At 33.9% G+C, this 23,855-nt stretch overlaps 1 protein-coding gene across 2 annotated transcripts; it reads left to right on the top strand.

Moving 5' to 3' along the window:
• Positions 1-13,177: 13,177 nt before the first annotated feature.
• On the top strand, positions 13,178-23,003 carry LOC127135033 (myosin-12). Of its 2 annotated transcripts, XM_051061852.1 has the most exons (40): positions 13,178-13,435; positions 13,560-13,688; positions 13,849-13,992; positions 14,100-14,245; positions 14,336-14,492; positions 14,569-14,627; positions 14,716-14,875; positions 14,986-15,135; positions 15,223-15,359; positions 15,442-15,588; positions 15,687-15,788; positions 15,868-15,925; positions 16,016-16,117; positions 16,215-16,252; positions 16,337-16,463; positions 16,556-16,726; positions 16,803-16,934; positions 17,031-17,137; positions 17,244-17,304; positions 17,455-17,632; positions 17,730-17,935; positions 18,079-18,198; positions 18,283-18,381; positions 18,481-18,696; positions 18,809-18,948; positions 19,095-19,196; positions 19,276-19,453; positions 19,525-19,572; positions 19,672-19,731; positions 19,836-20,006; positions 20,178-20,336; positions 20,415-20,621; positions 20,986-21,135; positions 21,227-21,297; positions 21,406-21,505; positions 21,609-21,665; positions 21,747-21,803; positions 22,041-22,121; positions 22,369-22,451; positions 22,581-23,003. In XM_051061852.1, exons 1-40 carry the CDS (start codon positions 13,433-13,435, stop codon positions 22,720-22,722), a joined length of 4,755 nt encoding a protein of 1,584 aa, XP_050917809.1. In that variant the 5' UTR covers positions 13,178-13,432; the 3' UTR covers positions 22,723-23,003. The 2 variants fall into 2 exon arrangements, with proteins under 2 accessions (XP_050917809.1, XP_050917817.1); XM_051061860.1 differs by lacking the exons at positions 13,178-13,435; positions 13,560-13,688 and having other exon boundaries at positions 14,110-14,245.
• Positions 23,004-23,855: the final 852 nt, after the last annotated feature.

The raw sequence follows: 23,855 nt of genomic DNA, 5'->3' as shown, positions 1-23,855 counted from the left end.
GGAGTTTAGTAATTTTCTGACGAATTTCTATACTCTCTAAATTTAATTTTTTGGTAGTGTTGAACAACTCAACAATATGAGTATCCATCCTCTAAAAAGTGGTTGAATATACCATAAGAAGCGGATAAATAAGCGGCATTCACCTCGTCTGGTTATGTTTTATGTTCCTTATTCATACCTGATGCTACACTTATGTCATTTACCATCTGTATGCTTATATTGCGATTAAATAGCAAGATAAATTGATGTTTTCTAAAACATTATTTCCTTGTAAATATGCATGGCGATAGGAAATCCAAAGTATTACCAAAGACATTGATGTCCAAGATACATAAAGTCATGAGTGTTGTCGGAGATGCTTTGTACGTCCGGCTAAAGCAAACAATTCCCCATATAAAGTCAAGGGTGCTATCGGAGACACTTTGTAAATTCGGCTAAAGAGATCACTTTCCCACATAAAGTCAGGAGTGTTGTCAGAGACGTTTTGTACGTCTGCCTAAAGCAATCACTTTTCCACATAAAGGCAAGGGTGATATCAGAGACACTTTGTATGTCTGACTAAAACAATCACTTCCCCACATAAAGTCAGAGGTGCTATCGAAGATGCTTTGCTCGTCCGACTAAAATAATCACTTTCTCACATAAAGTCAGATGTGATGTCGGAGACGCCTTGTACATCTGACAAACTAATCACTTTCCAATATAAAATCAGGGTGATGTCTGAGACGCTTTACACGCAGACTAAAATAATTAATTCGTCATGAACAATCACAACCCACCCGATCTAACAGCTAACCACTTTAGATGTTGTGGTAGGTTGCCTATCCGTAATTTGAATAAGGTTTCAAATTCACTAACAAAAGTGAATGATATTTTAGAAAATTTAAGCCTTCGTTGAGGGTACGAGTATAATTGTGAGTAATTGAATTAAATTTATAAAAAAAAAGCATTCATTGAATGAGGTTATTGGAAAACTCTATTGGGCTTGATGTATTTAAACAATTATTTCTACCTTTAAATTTTCAACACCCCCATAGTGCATGTCAACGATTTTCAACGATTCTCAACAATCACACTGTCACCCAAAAAGCACATCTAAAAGTATCGTTTCAACAAAACTAGTTTGGACCAATGACCGACAGCATTAGCATATTCCTAAAACACAATTCCATAGATCAAGATCTGAATTTTCCAAGAGGGCCATCCTATACTATTACAAAAACAACCAAAGCAAAGAACTTAGCAATGATGATTAATGATACCCACATCATCAAATTTATTTAAACAAATGAGAAAAGAAAAAGAATTTTTAGCAAAAGCTTGGTTGGAAAACCACGCTATGTTAGGCTTTTTTCTATGCTTTAAGGACCCACCATCACACCTCATAACCCCTTTTTTCTCATGTGAATGGTCCATACTCCATAGCCTAAAAAATGTCACACCTCACTCAACCATCCCATAACAATTAGAAAAACTTGTACCACTGCGGATATATCAACATTTATAATTATATTTAATTTATTCAATATCGTCAGTTTCACAAAATCTAATATTTAAAATTATAAATAAAATTTTAGAATATTTAATACCGTTAAATTCTATTAAAAATAAATTTTTATTTATTTAATTACATTTAAATTGTAATTAATTTATATATCATCTCCAAAAATGTACCTGATTGGTCGGTGGAGACTGGCATAAAGCTGACAATTGTGGACCCGTAATAGTCTTTATACAACTCATTCCCTTTTTGACTTTACAAATAGGATTATGTTTTTTTATTGGGTGATGGGCACAATTTAAAAAATACATAAATAATAACTATATTATTTTAATTGAAATTTTAGTAATTTTTCTATGTTTTGATTTTACTATGTCATTTCTTGTGACGTGATAATTCAATTAATAAAATAATAGAATAGATATGATAATTGAAACTAAACTTATTTTAATATAAATTATTTTTTATTTTAATAATAATATAAATTATTTATTCATTAAAAAATGATTAAACATTTTTTAAATCACAAAAATTTTATCTTCATCATCCATTATCTATTCTTTGAATCAAATATTTAAAAAAAAAGTACTAAGCTCAATCCAAAACACTCATGAACCCACCATTTTCATTATTTTAGATTTGAGAATAAAATCATCATCATTAATCAGAATTAAAACCTAATACATTTACCATCATAATTAGTCAGATTTTAGAATTAAATTAATAAGATTTAATTTTAATTTTTTTTGTCTTTTCTTCTCCAATACACAATTATAAACTTAAAAAAAAAGACTTTAATAAAGTTCATAGATGTGTTTTTTAAATAAAAAAATCCATGATTTTTTTTAATATCCATTTTCGTCAATCTCGTTTCAAAACCTTCTTCTCCGTCGTAGTTCTGTTGAATTAAATATAATCTTCCTATTTGTACTTTTCAAAATTTTCTTTCCCATTAGTTTTAATTTCTCTTTCTTTTCTAACTAGTAATGTTGAATCAATTTGTTTATTTTGTGCAATAAAAAATTGTTTATTTTCTGCCCTGTGCATACTCAATTAAAGATAATATTAAAGAGTTAGATTTTATCCATTACAAATGGCTCTTGATTAGGGATCTACGTAGAGATAGATCGAGTAAATTCAATAAACCTCAAAAAATAGATTTAGGTTATTGTGTGAATACGTTTTTAAAAAATAAAAATCTTTTCAAAATAATTGAATTTTGAGTAAATCCGGACTCAACCCACGAAACCCATAGATTATTGAGTGGCTAATTTTTTCAATTTGATGAATGATGACTTTGATGTGTTTAATCTTTGTTGTATCAATTAGATTCACGTGGACATTTTTTATTTAGTGACTCGTGATTTTAACTTATTTAAAATGTCACATTTTAATTATTTTGATATTAATTCTGGTAAGTTGCGAGTATTTTATGCAATTCTTACCGTAATGCAATTTTGATTTTTGCAAGTTTGTTTATGATGAACTTAAAATTATTTAAGGAAGAAAAAATTAGGCAATCCACTATCCAATCCACAAATGTGTAACTTAAACCGATCTAACTATTGTGGGTGATTATTTTACCTCATCCAAATTAATGCACATGTATGAGTTAGGGTCTTAATTTTGTCTAAATTCAACTAAAACTTATTCATGTACACATGAATTAGAGCATAAAACATGTCAAGTCATTTCCTTCTAATATCTTGGTAATTGCAAAAACATTTGGTATATAATTCAGGGCGACATGGAAATGTTTTGAAACAAAACCAAACCAAACCCAATACCCAACCCCAGATCTAATTCTCGATTGTAGAGCTCATTCATTTAAGACTAGGGTCGTCTTTAAGGGCGTGCAAGACGGACTACCGCATATGGTCCAAATTTTTACAATTAAATTGTGGTTAAAAAGGACCTCATAAATATTTCTCATTGGAAAATCATAGTTAAATAGAACCTCCTTTTATTTTATCATAGTTAAACTAAGAGTAACCTATATAGGATCTCCGAAAACTTGAGACGGCATTGTTTAAGACCACACACAAACTCAAAAATTACATAGAGAAAGTAGTAATGATGATGGGCGAGGGAGAGAGGTGGAAAGAAAACTATGGTTTAGAAAACTAAGGGGTGTCTTTTGGTGGCTGAAGTTGACATTAGTCTTCCTTTTTCAGATCTATGTATCTACCTTCTCCTTTTCTCCCTTTTCATTCAAATCTATGCATCTTAGATGCAAAACCCATCTTCTCAATTTTCATTAAGATCTACGCATCTTTGTAGACACATAACTCCTAGTAGATGCTTTCATGGCGATGTTGATAATGGTTTTGTAAAAATAAGGACTCAACCCTCACAGATGCTTTTATGGTGGCGTAACATTGAAGGAAACTTGAATTTTCTGTTTTTTCTATTCGGAGATTTGAGTTTACTGAAGAGGACAAATAATTTGGATGTATTGTTGAAAATGATGAATTTTTTTAAAAAAATTTGTTTAATTAGACTAATTTATATTATTAATAAAATAAATAATAATGTAAAAAATATGGAATAAATTTTTTCTAGAAGTGGATATAGAGAAAGATGTAACATCTTTCTACTTTTCAAACTTTTCAAAGTATGTTTCTCTTGTAAAGATTTGTGGTTGGTTTTATGAATTTGGTGAGTTGGTGGAGGAGTTCCTTCCTGATAAACGAAATTGTTCCATTCGGGAACCAAAAATAAATATTTCAGCTTTACAAATGAATTAGAAATGATGAAAGATAAATAACTATTGATTTTGAACGGTGGCTCCAATCTCTTTTACGGCAGCGCAGGATGGATATGCTTGGTTAGCACTTCAACACCTAAGTCAGTTCAAGATTTAAGATGAGTAAAGTCAAAGTGGAGATCAGAGATGTATAGCTTCTCATGGCATGTGAACTATTTTATATGTTGGGTCGAGTAGAGTGGGCTTGAGATAGATTGGACCTTTGGTCAGTTGGGCCTTTGCCCATTCCAGAACAGTTGCCCCCAAAGATTTGTCGAGCACCGAAGGAGTCGTGGGAAGCCTTAAGTATCATTGATTGGCCTCCATGTCGTCGTCTGATGTGAAATATAATTGAATCGTGCAAGATCAGTTTTTTTGAGAAATAATGGGAAATAAGCGCATTTAATGTGGTTTCATCATTGATATGCTTCATCACTCATTCCTAACATGTGGGATGATGTAACCAATTAAGATGTGGCGTAGTACATAGAGTTCTTAAGTGCACTTGAGTTTAGTGTTTTCCATGAGTGGAATTATATTCATTGATCTTTTGATCTCTGTTCATCGTTGGTGTTGGTCTTTCAAATGTCATTGCTTATAAATAGAGTGAGTTGAATATTTAGAAGTTTTTTGCAACCTTTTAGCTTTTGGTCGCTTTCCAGAAAACGTCTTCGTTCCTTTTCTTCCTGAGAACCTCACCAAAAGTGATTCAAAGTTTTCATTTAAATCTTTTGCCCTTTATTCTTCTTGTTCGTCGATATTCTATGACCATGTACTTTTCTAACTCAATCTTTTTCCTTCAGCATTCACCACTCCCTTAGTTAGGATAAGTAACAACATCATCGTTTTAGCGAGTTATTTTAAGGTGGAAACCCTATTCGGGTCATCTCCTACTTCTCTTCACCCTTTTTGGAGTAATGATCACATGGGGCCATCACATCCATATATGACGATTCTAACTCAGAGAGGGTATATGAAAACTCCTCGGAGGAAGAAACTTATTTTGGGTTGTTAGACGCCCTTATATAAAATGGTAGAAATAAACCGCAATGAAGTCTTCATTCCCCCTCGCGTCTTGTCGAAGGAGGAGGCACGAACCAATATGCAAAAGAGGAACCTTGCTAGAGATTTCATTCACGATCGTCTGTGAACAGTTGTTTGTGAGCCGAGCGACACTGAGGTAAGCCCACCTACGTTCGTTAGCTATGGCAAGGTGTCTATTTTGGGAGTGAGAGCCTCTACTGTTTGCTTCATGGAAGAAATATTGCATTCAATTGTGGACTATAAATACAACCCTCATTGCTCATAATTAAGGACCTCATGCCCAAGCTTTGAACCTGCAACCCCAAACCCTTAACATTGAAGGATAAGCTTGAAGATTTTCTTTGAAAATCGAGTTTCAAATCTCCATTTATTTTGAGATTGAAACTCCAAGAGTCCATACCTTTCATTGATCCTAATCACTTCCAACAAGCATCTGAAGCAAGGTCAAGCATAATTGAAAGTAAGATCGTACCAATATGAAGCTCCATTGAAGGTGAATTTTCAGATTTTTCATCTCTTCGATTCTCCCTCAATTCCTCACCATTCTTGTTGATTTTTGGTTGTCTGAAGTCCTATCAATGTAGGCAAGAAGATTTAGTTGCTTTGAGGTCAAATCGAAGGAACTCAAATCATGATCGTCAAAATTCAAATCCATGTATCTTTTTATATACTTGGAATTGGAGAAAATTGAGGCCAGATTCGTGCTCCTGAGCATTTTTCCTTCAAATTAGTGTATTCATTTTCCATTTTTCATGAAGTTTTGGTTGGACCACTCCGGTGGCCCTCAATGGAGAAGATGACCGGAGCTAGGGCTCCGGTGGTATGTTGGCTTGACCTGAACCATCTGATCTGAGTCCCACGTTTTAATCTCATCCATCCAATCTGATTACCATATGTACACATGCCCTGACTTTGGAACACCATGGACATGATGCGCGTGGCCATCAGATCTGCCACCTCAATTAATGAGGGAGATCTGATGGCCCTTATTTTTTTGAATTTCTTTTTATTTTCTGATTTTTCATTTAATCCATCTATTTTGATTAATTCATATTAATTTCATTTTTAATCCAAAAAATATTGGATTTTCACCAAAAATATTTAAATGTTTTTCTCTTTCATTTTCTGAATTAAAATTATTTTTTGGATTAATTTTGATATTTTTCATGAATTAATTGTTTTTGTGCATATTTTAATTGTTTAAAAATACTTATGACTTTTAAAAAATTATGAAATCTTTTGTCTAAGGTCCTTTGACCTTGTTTGACCTAGGATAAATCTCTTGACCATTTATTTGGTGTTTTGAAGATGTTTTAGGTTTTTGACCAAATCTAATTCAACTTAAATGCATTTTAATTTGATTTTTAATTGATTAATTGTGTAAAAATTATATTGAGCCATTTTTATTGACTTGTGAAGTTTGACTATGTGTTTGGGCCTTGGTCAAGGTTGATTTGACTTTTGTTGGATTAAAATCATTGGATTTAGGGGATTGATGAAATGTACATTTCATCTCCCAAAATGAATGAATGATTTTAATTTGATAAAAGTCCTCCCATAACTAATTTGTGTTTGTCTCATCTCCCTTCCCTCTTCATCTTCAATCCCATTCTTTCTCATCCCTTCCATTGACCAATGAAGTCTCAATATCCTAAGGCTAATTGGTTAATCAATAACTTTTTGTTAAGTGAACCAATATAAGTATGGATGAGATAGGTCCATCCTTTGATCCTTTTATTTTTGTGTGAGGTATGTTTTAGGAGTATGGTTCATTATACCATATCTCTAACATGCATTAACACCAAAATTTCTATTGCACGACCTCAGATAGTTGTGACTTCTACATAAGTCCAATTACGATTGCTTAATATAGCACTAAATTTGACCCAAAGGCATAACATTCTAGTAAGTGAGACTGTAAGTCTCCCCCCTTTCATGGTATTGTGTGGGAACTTGGACTTTTTTCCTTCCTTTGGAAGATGTTTTGGTTCAAGGATCCATGCTTGTGAATAGAGGGTTGAGTGTTCTCCAAAGAATGACTTAATCAATTGAAAAGAAAAACACCACTAACATCTAATCAACTAACATGCGACTAACTTTTATTATTCTTGATCTTAATTTCAAGTCATTTACTTTATACAATTTAAATTCAAGCCATTTACCATTTCATTTGTCATTTACATATCATTTAACCTTTTTTTGTTTATGTCATTTTCACTTTGCTCACTTGAGCCATATATTGTGATTGCGTATATATTTGTTTGTGTATTTTGCTTGTGTTTATGGTCTTAGGACCTTAAAATACTTAATAAACAAAAAAACCCTAAAAAATGTTTGTGTGGACTGTTGGATTTGATTTGAACTTTGGACTTAGAATTAGACAACATTCCCTATGCAAAAGGACTTGGACAATGTCAACATTTCTGAAACCAAGTTATTGTGATTTGAGTTTTCATCTGATGCAAGTATTGGGATCCTCATGAATTCATCTGCTACATGGTCTTGATACAAGTGTTACTTTGAACCTGTGTCTAATGCCTTATTTTGAGTCAATCAAGGAGTATGTCATCTGATACATGAGAAGAAGAAGACTATGAAGTTGCTTGCTTGGATGTGGCTATCTTTATTTGATGCCTTGCTCTTCATTTTGCTACTTGCTTATTGATATTGCTTGATTTAAAGTCCAAAGGAAAAGTGGATTTCTATATGACATTCTTGTTTGTTGGGTTCCATCCCATTGGTCAGATCTTTTCAACTCTTAACTTTTAAGTTTCTGCTTAGGATTAGTCTCTTCATCTCCTCCCACTTCTTAAATTTCAAATCTCTCCCCTTTTCAAAAACTTTTTTGCTTGTGATTTCTAAACTTAGACCTTATTGCAAATTAGAAACTTTGGCCTTATGCCATTGCATTTTTAAACTCTTTTCTTAATCAAACTTGTAAATGAACTTAACCATATTGACTTAAAATTTCAAAAGACAAAAAGAACTAACACTCATTCAAACTTTTTGGCCCTTTGTGCCTCTTTTAAATTTAAATTTTTGTTAAAAGCAATCCACTCATTTTGAAATTGATACCACGAACTACGAGGTTTTGATCCCTCATTTTTATGTTGGTACGTAGGCACAAGTCCAAAGGTCTTGTCGAACACAAAAATCTAATTAATGAAATCTTTTATCATCCCCACACTTTATTTGTTGCAGACATCTCTTATACCAAAAATACATACACGCATAAAAAAGGGCTCCCTAGGAGTACCTAGGACACTTTGGGTGCTAACACATTCCCTTTGTGTAACCAACCCCCTTACATGTAATCTCTGGCATTTTATTAGTTTTGATTTGAAAACTTCTTATCTTTGGATTTTGTTCGTACTTTTCCCTTTTCCTTTAGAAACAATAAAAGCGCAGTGGCGACTCTGGTTTTATTAACGTTAAGTTTATCCATAGCTTAATGGTCATGAATTTACCGTTACAAGAGGGAAGGTTTGAACTTTATCTAAGCCTCTTGACAGGATACACATGTTTTGTGCTTTACAATATCAATGTGCATATAACACATGGTTCACGTGACTCCATGGATGTTGAGTCATGGATGACTCGTTTTGAGCTTCATTTTGGGCTTAGGCTAAATTTGATGAGCACACCCCCTACGTTTTGCCTACACCTCCTCATTCTGAATTGATTTTTGTTTGGGCCATTGAGCTAGGGCCCAAACACTTTTCTGCTTGGCACACTCAGGATCAGGGCCACATCCCCAAACCTGACCCATTTCTTTTGTTTTAATTCTTGTGTTTTATTTGATTAGTTTTTATTTTACTTTCTTAGTTTTTGATTAATTAGACTAATTAGGAATTTAGTTAGGATTAATTGGATTAATATGGTAGATATTTTAGAATTTAATTAAAATTAGGATTTTAATTTTTAATTAGAATTAATTGTTCTAAGTAGTAATAATTAGAATAATTGATTTTAATTAGAACTTTAATTCTAATTTTGATTCCATAAATATTTTCCATATAATTTGACAATCTTGACCCTAGGGTTTATTTGTAGATTTCATGTTCTATTAGGATTAGGAGTTGATTTAAAATAATTGGTTACTTTAATAGTTTTTCATGTGATATTTTAATAGATTGATTAATTTAATACTAAATGCTACATGATCCCTTCGATATAATATACTTTTTAACCTTTAGATTAGGTTGTACATGATTAACCATAAGTCTCAATTTAATTCAATCCCTTTAATTCAAGTTGATCACAAGAAATTTTGATTAACTAAATCTTTTGATTCATGTATAATCCCACAGTCTATTCAAGTGATCAAAAGTCCATTGATCACTTGACAAGACTAATTTATGTAATGCTGTGGATCTCAAGGCCTCAAGTCCAGACTTTCAAGCAAGGCATCCCATACAAATAAAGCAGTGGATTATACAAAGCATATCAAAGGTGTTTCTTCAAGAGCTTGTCAATTAAGATAAAATTGTGTGACTTGAGCCTTAAGAAATAGAGAATGAATGAGAGTGGATAATTCCATTAACTCATTCTGGAAATATTTGGATACAAGACGAATGACCCAGTTGCTCATCGTATTCACCTATATTTATAGACTTTAGCACAATTCAAATCACATGATTGTCAAAGTAACAATGCAACAATTAGAGGTCTCCATCAACAACTTATTAATCATAATTCAATTTGTATGCCATGAGCCTTAAGTAACAAAGAATGATGAGAGTGGAGCATTCATATCCTTGTCTAGGGTATCCTTGGATATGGGAAGAATGACTCAGTTGCTCAAGGTATTCGCCTTTGCCCATAGACTTTAATGCAATTCGAATCAAATAATTGACAAAGTCTTCATCATCATGAGGAGCAACAAGGATTCTTCTTCAACAACTTGAAAGTTATGATGAGAATCACATGCCACGAGCCTTAATTAGCAACGAATGAATGAGAGTAGAGAATTCCATTAAATCATTATGAATATCCTTGGGTATGGGATGAATGATCCAGTTGCTCATCGTATTCACCTTTACTCGTAGGCTTTAGTGTGGTTCATATCCAATGACTCCCAAGTCTTCTTCATCTTTCATTATCATATATCATTTCTCTTGCCCCAGTCTATTGTTGTTTTTGTTTTAGTCGTAGTAGGCTGAACTACGAAAGCTCTGACTTTCTCATTGCACAGTGAGGATATGAAGGCACGAGGATTCAGATTCTCCGCGAGCTACCCTATTTATTAATCCTACCTTATTTACTAATTCTTCAACATTCATCAATCAATACCATCTTTTTGAGATCAAACATCATTTCTCTTTGGATTCCATGCATATCCTTTTAGGACGATTTAATCGAAGTCCACCTTGTGAACCAAGATATATTTGTCTTGATGTCAAACACTTTCTTTTTTCTTTTTTGGCCAATATGTCTGTTTACTCTTTGGTTCAGAGCTTATTCCTTCATGGATCAAATATACCATTCTTCTTTGATTTCAAATTGTTTTGTTCCCTATAGTGATACATTATTCTCTGTACCAAACAACACTTTCTTATGGGCTCCATATATATCCTTTTAGGATGATTTAATCGGACTCCACCTTGTGAACCAAGAGATGTTTTGCTATGAAAACAAGCACTTTATTCCTTTTTTGTTTCAAAGATCATTTACTTTTATGGGTTCCCATGCTACCATTGTCTTTTGGTACAAGTTATATTGTTCATTGTTTCAGTCATATAATTGTAGTTGTGTTTGTCAGACCTAGTTGCTTAGGCAAACACTTCTTTGTTTCTTCCTTTGTTTTCGTGGTTTCACGAACTATGATGCTCTGACTTTCTTATTGCACGATGGGAATACATAGGCACAAGGCTTCGAACCCTTGGCGAGCACAATCCTAATTATTCTTTTTTCTTCCTTAGGGCACCATCCATATATGATTCATCATCTATCTTCAATCATTAAACCATTCATCCATGTGACATACTGTTTTTTTGAAATCAGATACAACTTTCTTTGGAATTTCATATATACCCTTTTAGGACAATTTAATTGCATTCCACATTTATACCTAGAGTTGTTTGTCTTGTACACAAACATTTTATTCCTTCCTTTTTGGCTAATATGCATGTGTTCCCTCTATGTTACAAATTTCATTTCTCTTATGGATTCTAATACACCCTTACCTTTGGTTCCAAACTATACCCTTCAGTCACTTTTACCAAACCCTTCATTTCTTTGACTTTGGTTATCTTTCTCTATTCTCCCATTCACTTCCATTGACCATTATTCACTACATCCAGTCAAAACCTTCTACCTTCATTCAATTCATGTGAGATACTGTTATCTTTGAGCCAAATACACTATTTCTTTGAGCTCCATCTTGTGTCTGCTTGTGAACTAAACGTTGTTTGGCTATCAAACCAAACACTTAATTCTCTTTGTTTTCGGTCGTACCATATAATGGTTAATGCTTCAGGCTACCCACATATTGGTTAATGTCAGTTTTATTCTTAGGGTCAGATTCCATCCCTTTTTGGAGTCAAACAACATTATCCTTCGGTTCAAACCATATTTGTTATCACTCTTCTTTCATCTCCCACCATTAGTTCTATGAACTACGGAACTCCGAATTCCTTATTGCACTATAAGGATACGTAGGCAAGAGGGTCATAATCCTCACCAAGCACTTTATCTATTCTTTTTCTTTTCCCTTATTCTTTTGCGAGTAATCTTTAGATATAACACCCACTCGAACTTAGAACAATAAAAAAGGTTTCCGTTGAGTACAACAGATGTGAGGAGTGCTAATACATTCCCCTTGTATTACTGACTTCCTTACCCAGTTATCTCTTTCCCCTGAGTTTTATCAATATTTTCCCTTTCCTTCGAGAATAAATAAAGTTTGATGGTGACTCTGTTGTACATTCGAACGTGCGATACGTTCGAGTATATTTTCACTAACTTCAGATAAGAGTATTTTTTTTTGGTTAGGACTTGATTTTCTTACATGTTACTAATGATCTTTTTTCTTTTATCGGATTGGCTTTAGAACGGTCCCTCTTTCCTCAGATGTGCAGTGATTTGGGTTTTCCTTATTCTGTGTTGACGGTGGAGCAGTAGTGTTGAGTTCTAGTTTGGTTGACTTTGGGTGAAGCGGTGGTTACAGTTGGTTCTGATGGTTTTTTGGTTGGGCTTTGATTTTTCTGGTTTTCTCTTTTGTATTTTCAAGCTTTTGTTGTTGGGTTTTTGTTATCCTTTCGACACTTCTTGTGTCTTGTGTTGACTTGTTTTTTTTATTTAGGATTTTTCTCTCTTTTTAAATATTTATATATTTATTTTGTTCAAAAAGCAAATGGATGAAAAATCAAATTTTAAAATGAGGAGACTAAAATTAATAGATTTGTTGACTGCCTAGTTTAGTAACTGAAGACGCACGAATCTTTACCATGACACTGAAAGCTAGCTTTGAAATTCTAACAAAAACCATAATGAAATATAACAAAACAAGTAACACAGGCTGTGCCACCCTACCATACCAAACAATGCACCTGATTATATCAAAATAAATCAATTAATATCAAAATTATTAAATACAAAATCAAATAATTCAAGATTATCAGCTGGACGGTGGTTTATTCTTCTTACATCTTAAGCAACACACATGACCCCACTTATGTGATCATGTAGCAGCCTGCACACACATCAATTTAATATTCCAGTCGCATTAACTTTTTAATCCTGTTAAATCAGATCAGTTGGTACCTGTGCAGAGATATTAGAATCCAGACGCTAGAGTGAATTTTAAAGAGACTAAAAGTGTATTTAACAGTAGTTTTTATTTTATTTTTGAATTTTTTTTTGCCTAGTCATTAACTGTCGTGGAAGGAGCAAAAGAAAAAGGTACATAAGACTGATGAAGAAAGGTGGTAAGGTAACATGTTGCTTTAAAGAGTTATTATACCACTCTGCCATTTTTCTTCTCCTTTTCTTTTGGACATTCATTTCAACTTTTTGAGTTTCTGCTAAACACGCCACCAGCATTACTCATACACCACCTTTTTCCTTCCATCAAATTCTTGGTCTAGTTCTTCCTCAGGCCACAGTTCTGTTTTTCATGATCAGAAGAATATAGCCTCATCATGGTTTGCTTCTGAATTACGAGTTTGAGTTTTCTTTTTCTGTTATTGATCTACTTACTTTTTGTTATTGGAATTCGGATCATAAATTATATATTAACTTTTTCTTGTGTTTGTTTTGATTGTTCAGGGAACGCCTGTGAACATCATTGTTGGATCACAGGTTTGGGTTGAAGATCCTGTGGTTGCATGGATTGATGGCGAAGTCACAAAAATCAATGGCAAAAATGCTACCATCATTACTACAGAAGGAAAAACTGTAAGATTTTTACTCGTTAAGTAAAGTCTGATTAATGATTGTTTCCGCCCGAGATTGAACTCAAGTTCTCTCGATTGATTAGATGTTAACTTATCAATTTTTTTCACGAATAGGTGATGAACAAGAATAAACTAAACATTAGCATTATTCTTAATTTCAGGTTGTGGCAGAAATTTCAAGTATATACCCTAAAGACACAGAGGCACCACCTGCAGGAGTTGATGACATGACCAAGCTAGCATACCTCCACGAACCGGGAGTATTGTATAACCTCTTGTGTCGTTTTTCGCTCAATGAGATATATGTAAGTCACAACGTATAATCAACGTATAATCTGAATTATATATTAAATAAGTGAAGTTTAGAGCGATATGAAAACTTCAACCTGACTATTATTAATGAAATAATCAGACATATACAGGGAATATTTTGATCGCGGTGAATCCTTTTCGAAGACTACCGCATTTGTATGACAGTCATATGATGGAGCAGTACAAAGGAGCAGCATTTGGAGAGCTTAGTCCTCATCTTTTTGCTGTAGCAGATACATGTTACAGGTATAGACCAATGTAGAAATAGATCTGTTGTTTGACGCGGGTAACTTAGAAATCAAGTTATTGTTAGAGTTAACGAGTTTGATATATCAGGGCAATGATGAATGAAAATGGAAGTCAATCCATTTTGGTAAGCGGAGAAAGTGGAGCCGGTAAAACTGAGACGACTAAAATGCTAATGAGATATCTAGCTTTCATGGGAGGTAGATCGAATACCGAAGGAAGGACAGTAGAACAACAGGTTTTGGAGGTGAGCTTGAATTGAACTAGTTAAAATTTGCAGAGTTTGTTTCTTGGTTAACTCAAATGAAGGTATAAATTTTCAGTCCAATCCAGTGTTGGAAGCATTTGGAAATGCCAAAACTGTCAAAAATAACAACTCAAGGTAAATTCTGTTGATATTTTCTAAGGCCATTTTTTTGGTCAAAATTTCTATTTGAGTTGTCTTACAAAAGATTTGGATTTTTCGGCAGTCGTTTTGGTAAATTTGTTGAAATTCAATTTGACAAGAATGGGAAGATCTCTGGAGCTGCTATCCGCACGTACCTCCTCGAAAGGTCTCGAGTTTGCCAAGTTTCTGACCCGGAGAGAAACTATCATTGCTTTTACATGCTTTGTGCAGCTCCACCAGAGGTAGCTTCTTTATAACTGTCGGATTTCAAACGAGTTGAAGGAGTTAAACGACCGGATTTTGAACCCTGATGAAAGAAAAAAAATACTAATTGTTAAAATTTGCTTGATAGGATGTCAAGAAGTACAAGCTAGGAGATCCAAGGAAATTTCGCTATCTTAACCAATCGAGCTGTTATGAAGTGTCGAATGTAGATGATGCTAAAGAATACTTGGAGACGAGAAATGCAATGGATATTGTAGGCATCAACCAGGATGAGCAGGTATGTATTAGGCCATACAGCATCACATTTTTACGAAACACAGGTTTGTGTTTATCATGACGTGATCGAAGAAAATCTTCTCCGCAGGACGCTATCTTCCGTGTCGTAGCTGCAATCCTTCATCTTGGAAACATTGACTTCGTCAAAGGAAATGAGTTTGATTCATCCAAGTTAAAAGACGAGAAATCCCTCAACCACCTTCGAACAGTTGCCGAGTTATTCATGTACAATCTTTGATGCATCTGTCGAATTCATTTAATTCCTATGCTTATAGCCTTCATTGTCTCTTAACATGTTTATGTTCAGGTGTGACGAGAAATCACTAGAAGACTCGCTTTGTCAGCGTGTCATTGTTACCCCTGATGGCAACATTACAAAACCACTAGACCCGGATGCAGCTTCTTTGAGCCGAGATGCGTTGGCAAAGACAGTGTACTCCAGATTGTTTGATTGGTAAAAACCAACCAATAACACTGCTAATGTAAAAAACATAAGAGACTAACCGATACATATAAATAATTTATTCAGATTGCATTCTTCTAATATGGCAGGATCGTCGATAAGATTAACAGTTCAATCGGTCAAGATTCTAATGCAGTAAGCCTAATAGGAGTCCTTGACATTTATGGATTTGAAAGCTTCAAAATCAATAGGTAAATACGATAGTTATATTCGTCACAGCGAAGGTTTTTACATATCTATATCATAATCGAATTTGTTCTACGTTTACAGTTTTGAGCAACTATGCATCAACTTAACGAACGAGAAGTTGCAACAGCATTTTAATCAGGCAAGGTTATAACTTCTTAATACTGATTTCATATAGTTATTGTTGCAAATGAACAATAATATAGAAATTAAACTGCATGAATTTCAACAGCATGTATTCAAGATGGAGCAAGAAGAGTACACGAAGGAGGAAATTAATTGGAGCTACGTAGAATTCGTCGATAATCAGGATGTTCTAGATCTTATTGAGAAGGTAGTTAAGAGATCTATATTCTATACATCAACTTTGGTTGTGCAAGGTTTTGTTTACCAGATAAGATTGTGAAAAAATTTATTCGTTGTGCATGCAGAAACCTGGTGGAATTATTGCTCTTCTTGATGAAGCGTGGTTCGTCATTTCTCACTCGAAAAATCTTCGAATACATCAAAATTTCAAAAAGAAAAGATGAAAATTTGTTTATTATTTCTGCAGCATGTTTCCGAAGTCAACTCATGAGACTTTTGCGCAAAAGATGTATCAGACATACAAAGGACACAAGCGATTCGCCAAACCAAAACTTTCTCGAACAGACTTCATAGTTAATCACTACGCCGGAGATGTAAGTTGAGTAAATTATAAATGATTTGTCAGCAATGTGGCCTAAAAGAAAAGATGATAATTTCTTGTCACAAATCCTTTTTATGCACACAGGTCACATACCAGGCTGATTATTTTCTTGATAAGAATAAAGATTATGTCGTAGCCGAGCATCAGGCTCTTTTGTGTGCTTCGAAATGCACATTTGTTGCTAATCTTTTCCCTCCTTTACCTGAGGAATCATCAAAGCAATCGAAATTCTCTTCCATTGGCTCACAGTTTAAGGTAATCATATTTCACAACGGTGATTTTCTAAACTTTCAATCCATGAACTACTTCTGAATCAAATTTAAATATACAGCAACAACTTCAATCTCTCATGGAGACACTAAGCACGACAGAACCGCATTACATAAGATGTGTGAAACCAAATACAGTTTTGCAGCCAGGAATATTTGAGAACTTCAATGTCTTAAACCAGTTAAGATGTGGGGTGAGTTTCATTTTTCCTGTTGTCTATAAAATGAACGAAAATTTAGTGAATTCGCGAAAAAAAATTCTGAAGACATTTACATCATTACTCTTGCAGGGAGTACTTGAGGCAATAAGGATCAGTTGTGCTGGATATCCAACAAAAAGAACGTTCGAAGAGTTCCTTGATCGATTTGGAATGCTCGTCCCTGATGTCCTTGACGGGTATATATTATTCTAGTATCTCTCTAGACTTATAAAATGATCAGTAATTTTGATTAATAGTAATTTCCCGTATATATAAACATGATCGTTGTTTAAACGTGTGCAGATCCGACGAGAAAAAGGCGTCTATTTCCATATGTGATAAGATGGGTTTAAAAGGCTATCAAGTAAGTCAAAATATGGACGAAAAATGTTATGTTATAAGCTCGAATGCTTCTCTCTAATGTGAGAATGATGTAAAACGCATAATTTATTTTTTGAAACCAAGATTTATGTTATAAGCTTGAATGCGTTCTCTCTAATGTTTTTTCAATCAGATGGGAAAAACAAAAGTATTTCTCAGAGCTGGTCAGATGGCTGAACTAGATGCACGAAGAGCCGAAGTCTTAGCTAAAGCAGCTAGACTCATACAGAGACAAATCCGAACACATTTAGCTCGAAAGGAGTTCATCACCATGAAAAAGGCCACAATCCGTATTCAGAAAATTTGGAGAGGTATCTTTTCTTCACAAAAAACTAACTTGTCTTTCAAGTAACTGTTCTCCCTTTGCTTAACTGACTTATGTTACTTTTCTTACGCTTTTTATATCAGCAAAACTTGCGCGGGAGATCTATGAGGATATGAGGAGAGAAGCAGCTTCTATACGGATACAGAAACATGCACGGGCGCATAGAGCAAGAGTGTATTATACATCATTACAAGCATCAGCTATTGTTATTCAGTCAGGGTTGAGAGCATTCGCAGCACGGAACGAATATAGGTTTAGAAGAAGAACAAAGGCTTCAACCAAAATTCAGGTAAACACAACTTTAGAAGGAATACATAACAACAACATAGATCTTTGAAGAAGCTTGAGATACAAGGAAGCAAAATATAAAATTATATCTACTTCTATTTTACATTTAGGATTCTTATTATTCAAATTGAATTCTTCTTGCAGACACAATGGAGGAAAGTTCAAGCTCTTTGTACTTACAAGAAGCAGAAGAAATCAACTGTTACACTTCAATGTCTGTGGAGGGCTAAAGTAGCACGCAAAGAGCTCAAAAAGCTTCGAATGGCGAGTCTTATTTGTATCATTTTCTACAATTGCATTCCAATTCAATTAGAATATCTATAGTAAGAGTTTGGAGTTGTTGTGCAGGCTGCAAGGGAAACCGGGGCACTTAAAGAAGCGAAAGACAAATTGGAGAAACGTGTCGAGGAGCTTACATGGAGACTAGATATTGAGAAGCACATGAGGGTATGTATAGTCTCTCAAGATAGTAATGAGAATAGAAACCTTGACTATTCTTGCAATATTTTCTCCGATCACGTCTAACCTAGAAAAAACGACAAGCAGGTTGACCTTGAAGAAGCTAAGGGGCAAGAGATTTTGAAACTGCAAAACGCGTTACAAGAAATGCAAGGTAAGCTAGATGAAGCTCATAATGCAATTATACATGAAAAAGAAGCAGCGAAAATAGCAATCGAACAAGCACCGCCAGTGATAAAAGAAGTACCTGTTGTGGATAATACCAAGTTGGAGTTACTCACAAATAAAAATGAGAATCTAGAGGTAAGCACAAATATTACGTTATTCGATTTGATTAGCCTAATTTAGGAAATAAATCTATCACTAGTTAAAAACTATGATGCCGAGAAATTATATTGAAATTCTTAAAATGCAGAGTGAAGTAGAAGAGCTTAAAAACAGGATCAAAGATTTCGAAGAAAGGTATAAGGAAATCGAAAAGGAGAATCAAGAAAGGCTGAAAGAGGCAGAAGAAGCACAGCTTAAAGCAACACAACTTCAAGAAACTATCGAAAGGTTGTTAAGAAAATTGTTAGCTTCAAATTTATATATATATATATATATATATATATATATATATATATATATATATATATATATATATATATATATATATTATCATAAACTAGCATGCATTGAATATCGATTCTTTGTTACTACAGATTAGAATTGAGTTTGTCAAACCTTGAGTCAGAGAACCAGGTCCTTTGCCAGCAGGCTTTGGTCGAATCAAAAAACGAAGATCTCTCTGAAGATATTAAAATGTAAGATCCAATAATATAGTTTCTTCATTTATTATTACTATTTTTTCCGGCTAGCGTGATTTTTCCGAGTTGTTTCCAGCCTCAAGGATCAAATAGCGAATCTAGAGTCAGAGAATGAAGTTCTTCGGAGCCAGGCAGCAAAAGCTGCGGTAGAGCTGAAAGTTCATCCAGAAAAACTAGAAACTGATCACGAAGTTGTTGTGGAACATCAGATTCAACCAAGAGCTATTGCAGATTACGCGACAGCACAAATCAAGGTACATTAAAATTGATCTTTTCCTTAGAATTTTTTCACTATGTGACAATTTTATATTTAATGATCCTGCAGGACTTGGACACTAGAAATCAAATAGATGAAGAACTGCATGCAAGAAAAGTATTTCAAACTTACTACATTTATTTTTCTTAAAAAAATTGTATAAGTAATTCGTAAAAGTGCGTTGATTTGAAATAATAATTTAATCATGTTTTGCAGGAAGCAAGAGTACCTATTTCCATTCTTACGAAGCAAAGATCGCTAACAGAAAGACAGCAGGTAAATTTTAGAGACAAAGACTCTCTTTCGGTAAAACATAGGATATATCAGATACGCTAGCCGATTAAATGGTACCTTACAGTTTTTCGTATTCTTGTAAATAGGAAAGTCATGATGCATTGCTCAAGTGTCTTACGGAAGATAAACGTTTCGAGAAGAACAGACCAGCAGTTTCTTGTATTGTTTATAAAGCACTTCTTCATTGGAGGTCCTTTGAAGCCGAGAAGACACAGATATTTGATAAAATTACTCACACTATCCGAACATCTATAGAGGTATAATCTTCCAAGAACTTTAATAAACTTTCAGTTTTAGAGTCCAAGATGATTTCGTGTTTTATAAGCTCGATTTAGGCCTTATCACAATATAGCGAAACAGAACGATTAAGAAATTCATCAACTCATGTTGTTTTGTGAAATTAGATTACCATTTTATTTTTCTGGCAGAATCAAGAAGGAATCAATGATCTGGCGTATTGGCTTTCAACAACATCAACACTTTTGTTTTATCTACATTGCACATTAAAAGTCAGCAATACAACTAACACATTGTCGCGCAATCGTAATCGTAACTCGCCTGCCACACTTTTTGGAAAAATGGCACAGGTTAGCTTTGAAAAACTGGAAACTTCTGCATTATATCGATGTTAAAACCATAACGGTGTTTTTCATATGCAAAATCAGGGTTTACGTTCGTCTTCAATGGGCATAGGGATATCAAGTGGTTACAGTGGCATGGTGGAAAAGCCAAATGAACAATCTAAAGTGGAAGCCAAGTACCCCGCTATTCTATTTAAGCAACACTTAACTGCATATGTAGAGAAAATATATGGAATGATCCGCGACAGTTTGAAGAAAGAGATTAGTCCATTCTTAAATCTTTGTATTCAGGTAAACATGTGTATGAAAAACTTGTGCAACAAGAAATTGGAATTGGTTTATTAAGGCAGCGTTTGAAGAACTTAATTGGGCTTATCTTGTGTAATAAGCACTTACACAAGTGTTTTGGAGAGCTTACAAAAAATAGCTTATGCCAGATACTCTATATACTATGGTCCTCATTGAAAAAACAGCTTAATTAGCACTTATGCTCATATAAATGCTTATGTGTGAGCTTTATCTATAACAAATTATAAAACATAGTCCTAAGTTATAAGCTGAATACAGCTTATATAATAAACATTTGTCTAATGAGTGCTTAATTAAGTTGTATACCTAAACACACTTTTGACAAACCTCTTGGCACCATTGACAGGCACCAAGATCCATAAGATCCAGATCGATAAGAGGGTCATCCAGAAACATCCATTCAAATATAGTTGCAAAACAACAAGCATTGCACATGCACTGGAAAGGCATCGTGAGCAAGTTAGATCACGCCTTTGGTATATTGTCTAACAACTATGTAAGCATGAATCACTCTCGTATTTTCTTTGGTTGGATTACACTAAACGGACAAGAGATTTCTTAATATTCTAAACATTCCGTGACTTCAGGTCCCTCCGATGATAACAAGGAAGATATTTAGTCAGGTTTTCTCGTACATGAATGTTCAACTCTTTAATAGGTAGGCTGAACTTCCACTCAATAGTATTAAACATCTTGGATTAGTAAATCTTGAATCCTTTTTTTTACAAATTCTCATGAAGTTATGATGATAACTATGGTCTCGCAGTTTGTTGCTTCGTCGCGAGTGCTGCTCCTTTAGCAACGGAGAATATTTGAAGGCAGGTTTGCATGAGTTGGAACTATGGTGTATAAAAGTAACCGATCAGGTAACGTTAAATCATTTTCGTACTCTATGACTAAGCCAAACAATGAAGAAGTTCAAGACTCATTTTCTACATATTTTCTTCTGTACTTTTGTTTACTTTGCAGTTTGCTGGCTCATCTTGGGATGAACTCAAACACATACGCCAAAGTGTTGGATTTCTGGTATACTTTCTATGATGATAAAATGATGCACGTTTTCTTTCCCTTTTCCTCACTAAACTTTAAATTGCTTTGCCAATGCAGGTTTTGCATCAAAAGACTCAAAAATCTTTGGAGGAGATCACAAATGAACTATGCCCGGTAATGTAACTAACTCAAATCTTAAGGTTTTCTATTGAGAATGAACATAACATTGAATATTATCAATGAAGTATTGACACAGACTCATACACGACACTGACACATACAACATTAATAATTTGAGGAAAATTGAAGCGATTGAATGTAGCTACATATGTCATTATCAGAAAGGAAGAATGATTCTAATCAATGTAACCTATAATTTGTTTTTTGTTTAATTGTTGCTGACTCAATTAGGTGTTAAGTATTCCACAAATATATCGCATTGGAACCATGTTCTGGGACGACAAGTACGGAACACAAGGTTTATCGCCAGATGTAAGTCCTTATCTCCTCAATCATGTGTACCTTTTCTGCATAAATTTTGAACACACTTTCAAGATAGTCACACAGTAGATATTCGTATCGATTGTGTTTAGTTTTGTATTGAATCAAGATACAACTCGCATGTATCGTAAGATAGTTATAACCATGCAACCGACCCTAAATTCTGAGGAGAATCACTTAGTTTTTCAACATACATAAGAAATAAGTCCTTATCTCCCTATGACTATTATTTTTACAGGTCATTAGCCGAATGAGAGTTCTTATGACAGAAGACTCAACAAACATACTAAATAACTCATTCCTTCTAGAAGTGGAATCCAGGTGATTAATAATTATTAACATTCTTTTCCTAACTCCTACTTTACATTCAAGTTGCAAAATTCACTTTTCATCCAAAGAAAGAAAACTTCTCTGACAAGCTATCTCCCTTGTTCCTTGCACAAAATTCAGCATTCCATTCTTAATGGAGGAGTTGTTTCGGTCCATGAGCGACATTCGAATATCAGATATGGATGTGGATCCACCAACAATCCTTAGACAAAGATCTGATTTCCAATTCTTGTTGCAGCATATTGATAGTGACTCTCAGTGAGGTAGTGAAAGTTTTGTGCTTGTGATAGATAGTTTTAGTTTCTGATTTTTTTATTGGTTTGATTGGGTCTGGTGTGGTGAGAGTGATTCTGTGGTGAGATGAAGAATTTGTAATTATTTTATATCATTTTTCTTATTTTTTTCATTTGTTTTTGTGAAGTTTTCATTTTTGTTTTGTACTTTTGTAAGGCTTCTTGTTAAGGAAGGCCTCAATTAATTTTGACATTGTTGTATAAATGTTACTTTAAAAAGAAATGTGGAATGAAGGAATGTTTGGGTTTACTTTAATTAGAAAACTTGTGATCAAATATTGATTATATAAATGAAATGACCAAACAAATGTTACATACAAAACTTCTTATATTGTTAACATCTAATCCTAACATCACCATAACTTGAAGCACTTGTTAAGAATATCTGCTTTTGATTTTCTCATTTTAGACAACAATACAATTAAATGACACACAATGTGGCCAACATAAATATTTTCATCCATTTTGTTTTGATTTATCTGAAGTATGCATCCGCAAAATCATTGATCCCCTCAATATCACCATTGAAATCGCATGTTTTGATACATTAAGGGGGAAAATCCCAATACATTTTATTATTTTTCTCTTAAACTTTCGTTTTATCATTTGGTTATTAATGTTTATTTAATCTCCTCTTCACTTGTATATTTTGGGATTAAATTTTGAATCCACTCGTTTTAGCATGCATGATTCAAGTGTTTGCATTTAAGTAGGATCCATATGTTTTAAGTCAATTGGTTGAGTTAATGGAACAAGAACCATAGATGATGTTTGATGACTTCTTGACCAGTGTACCATTAGTGTCGAAGTAATATAAAAAGATATCGTCTCCACGAGGATTGCGATTTAGCAAGGTAAAAATTATGCGAATTAAAAATACAAATGGGGGGTTTCAAATGTTTTTTTTAGAAATAAATTGGTCCTAAATTCAATAACGAGAAAACGATTAGGTTTTACTCGAGTCTCTTGTATTGTCCCTTGTTTATTTTTGATGCATAATATGAATGATAATGTCGTTATATTTTCACGGTGAACTAACAAAACCACTATATTCAATCCTTTGGTCCTAAATTCAATAACGAGAAAGCGATTAGGTTTTACT

This window comes from Lathyrus oleraceus, chromosome 1 (genome assembly GCF_024323335.1).
Source record: "Lathyrus oleraceus cultivar Zhongwan6 chromosome 1, CAAS_Psat_ZW6_1.0, whole genome shotgun sequence".
Taxonomy (NCBI): domain Eukaryota; kingdom Viridiplantae; phylum Streptophyta; class Magnoliopsida; order Fabales; family Fabaceae; genus Lathyrus; species Lathyrus oleraceus.
Note: the sequence above shows the minus strand (reverse complement) of the source record. Positions and strands in the feature narration are given on the sequence as shown.

Excerpts from the sequence above, each read along its gene's own strand:
- LOC127135033 (XM_051061852.1), top strand. Across the intron at positions 13,993-14,099 it reads TTTCGCTCAATGAGATATAT|ACATATACAGGGAATATTTT; the intron begins GTAAGTCACAAC and ends TGAAATAATCAG. Across the intron at positions 20,007-20,177 it reads CTATCCGAACATCTATAGAG|AATCAAGAAGGAATCAATGA; the intron begins GTATAATCTTCC and ends TTTTTCTGGCAG.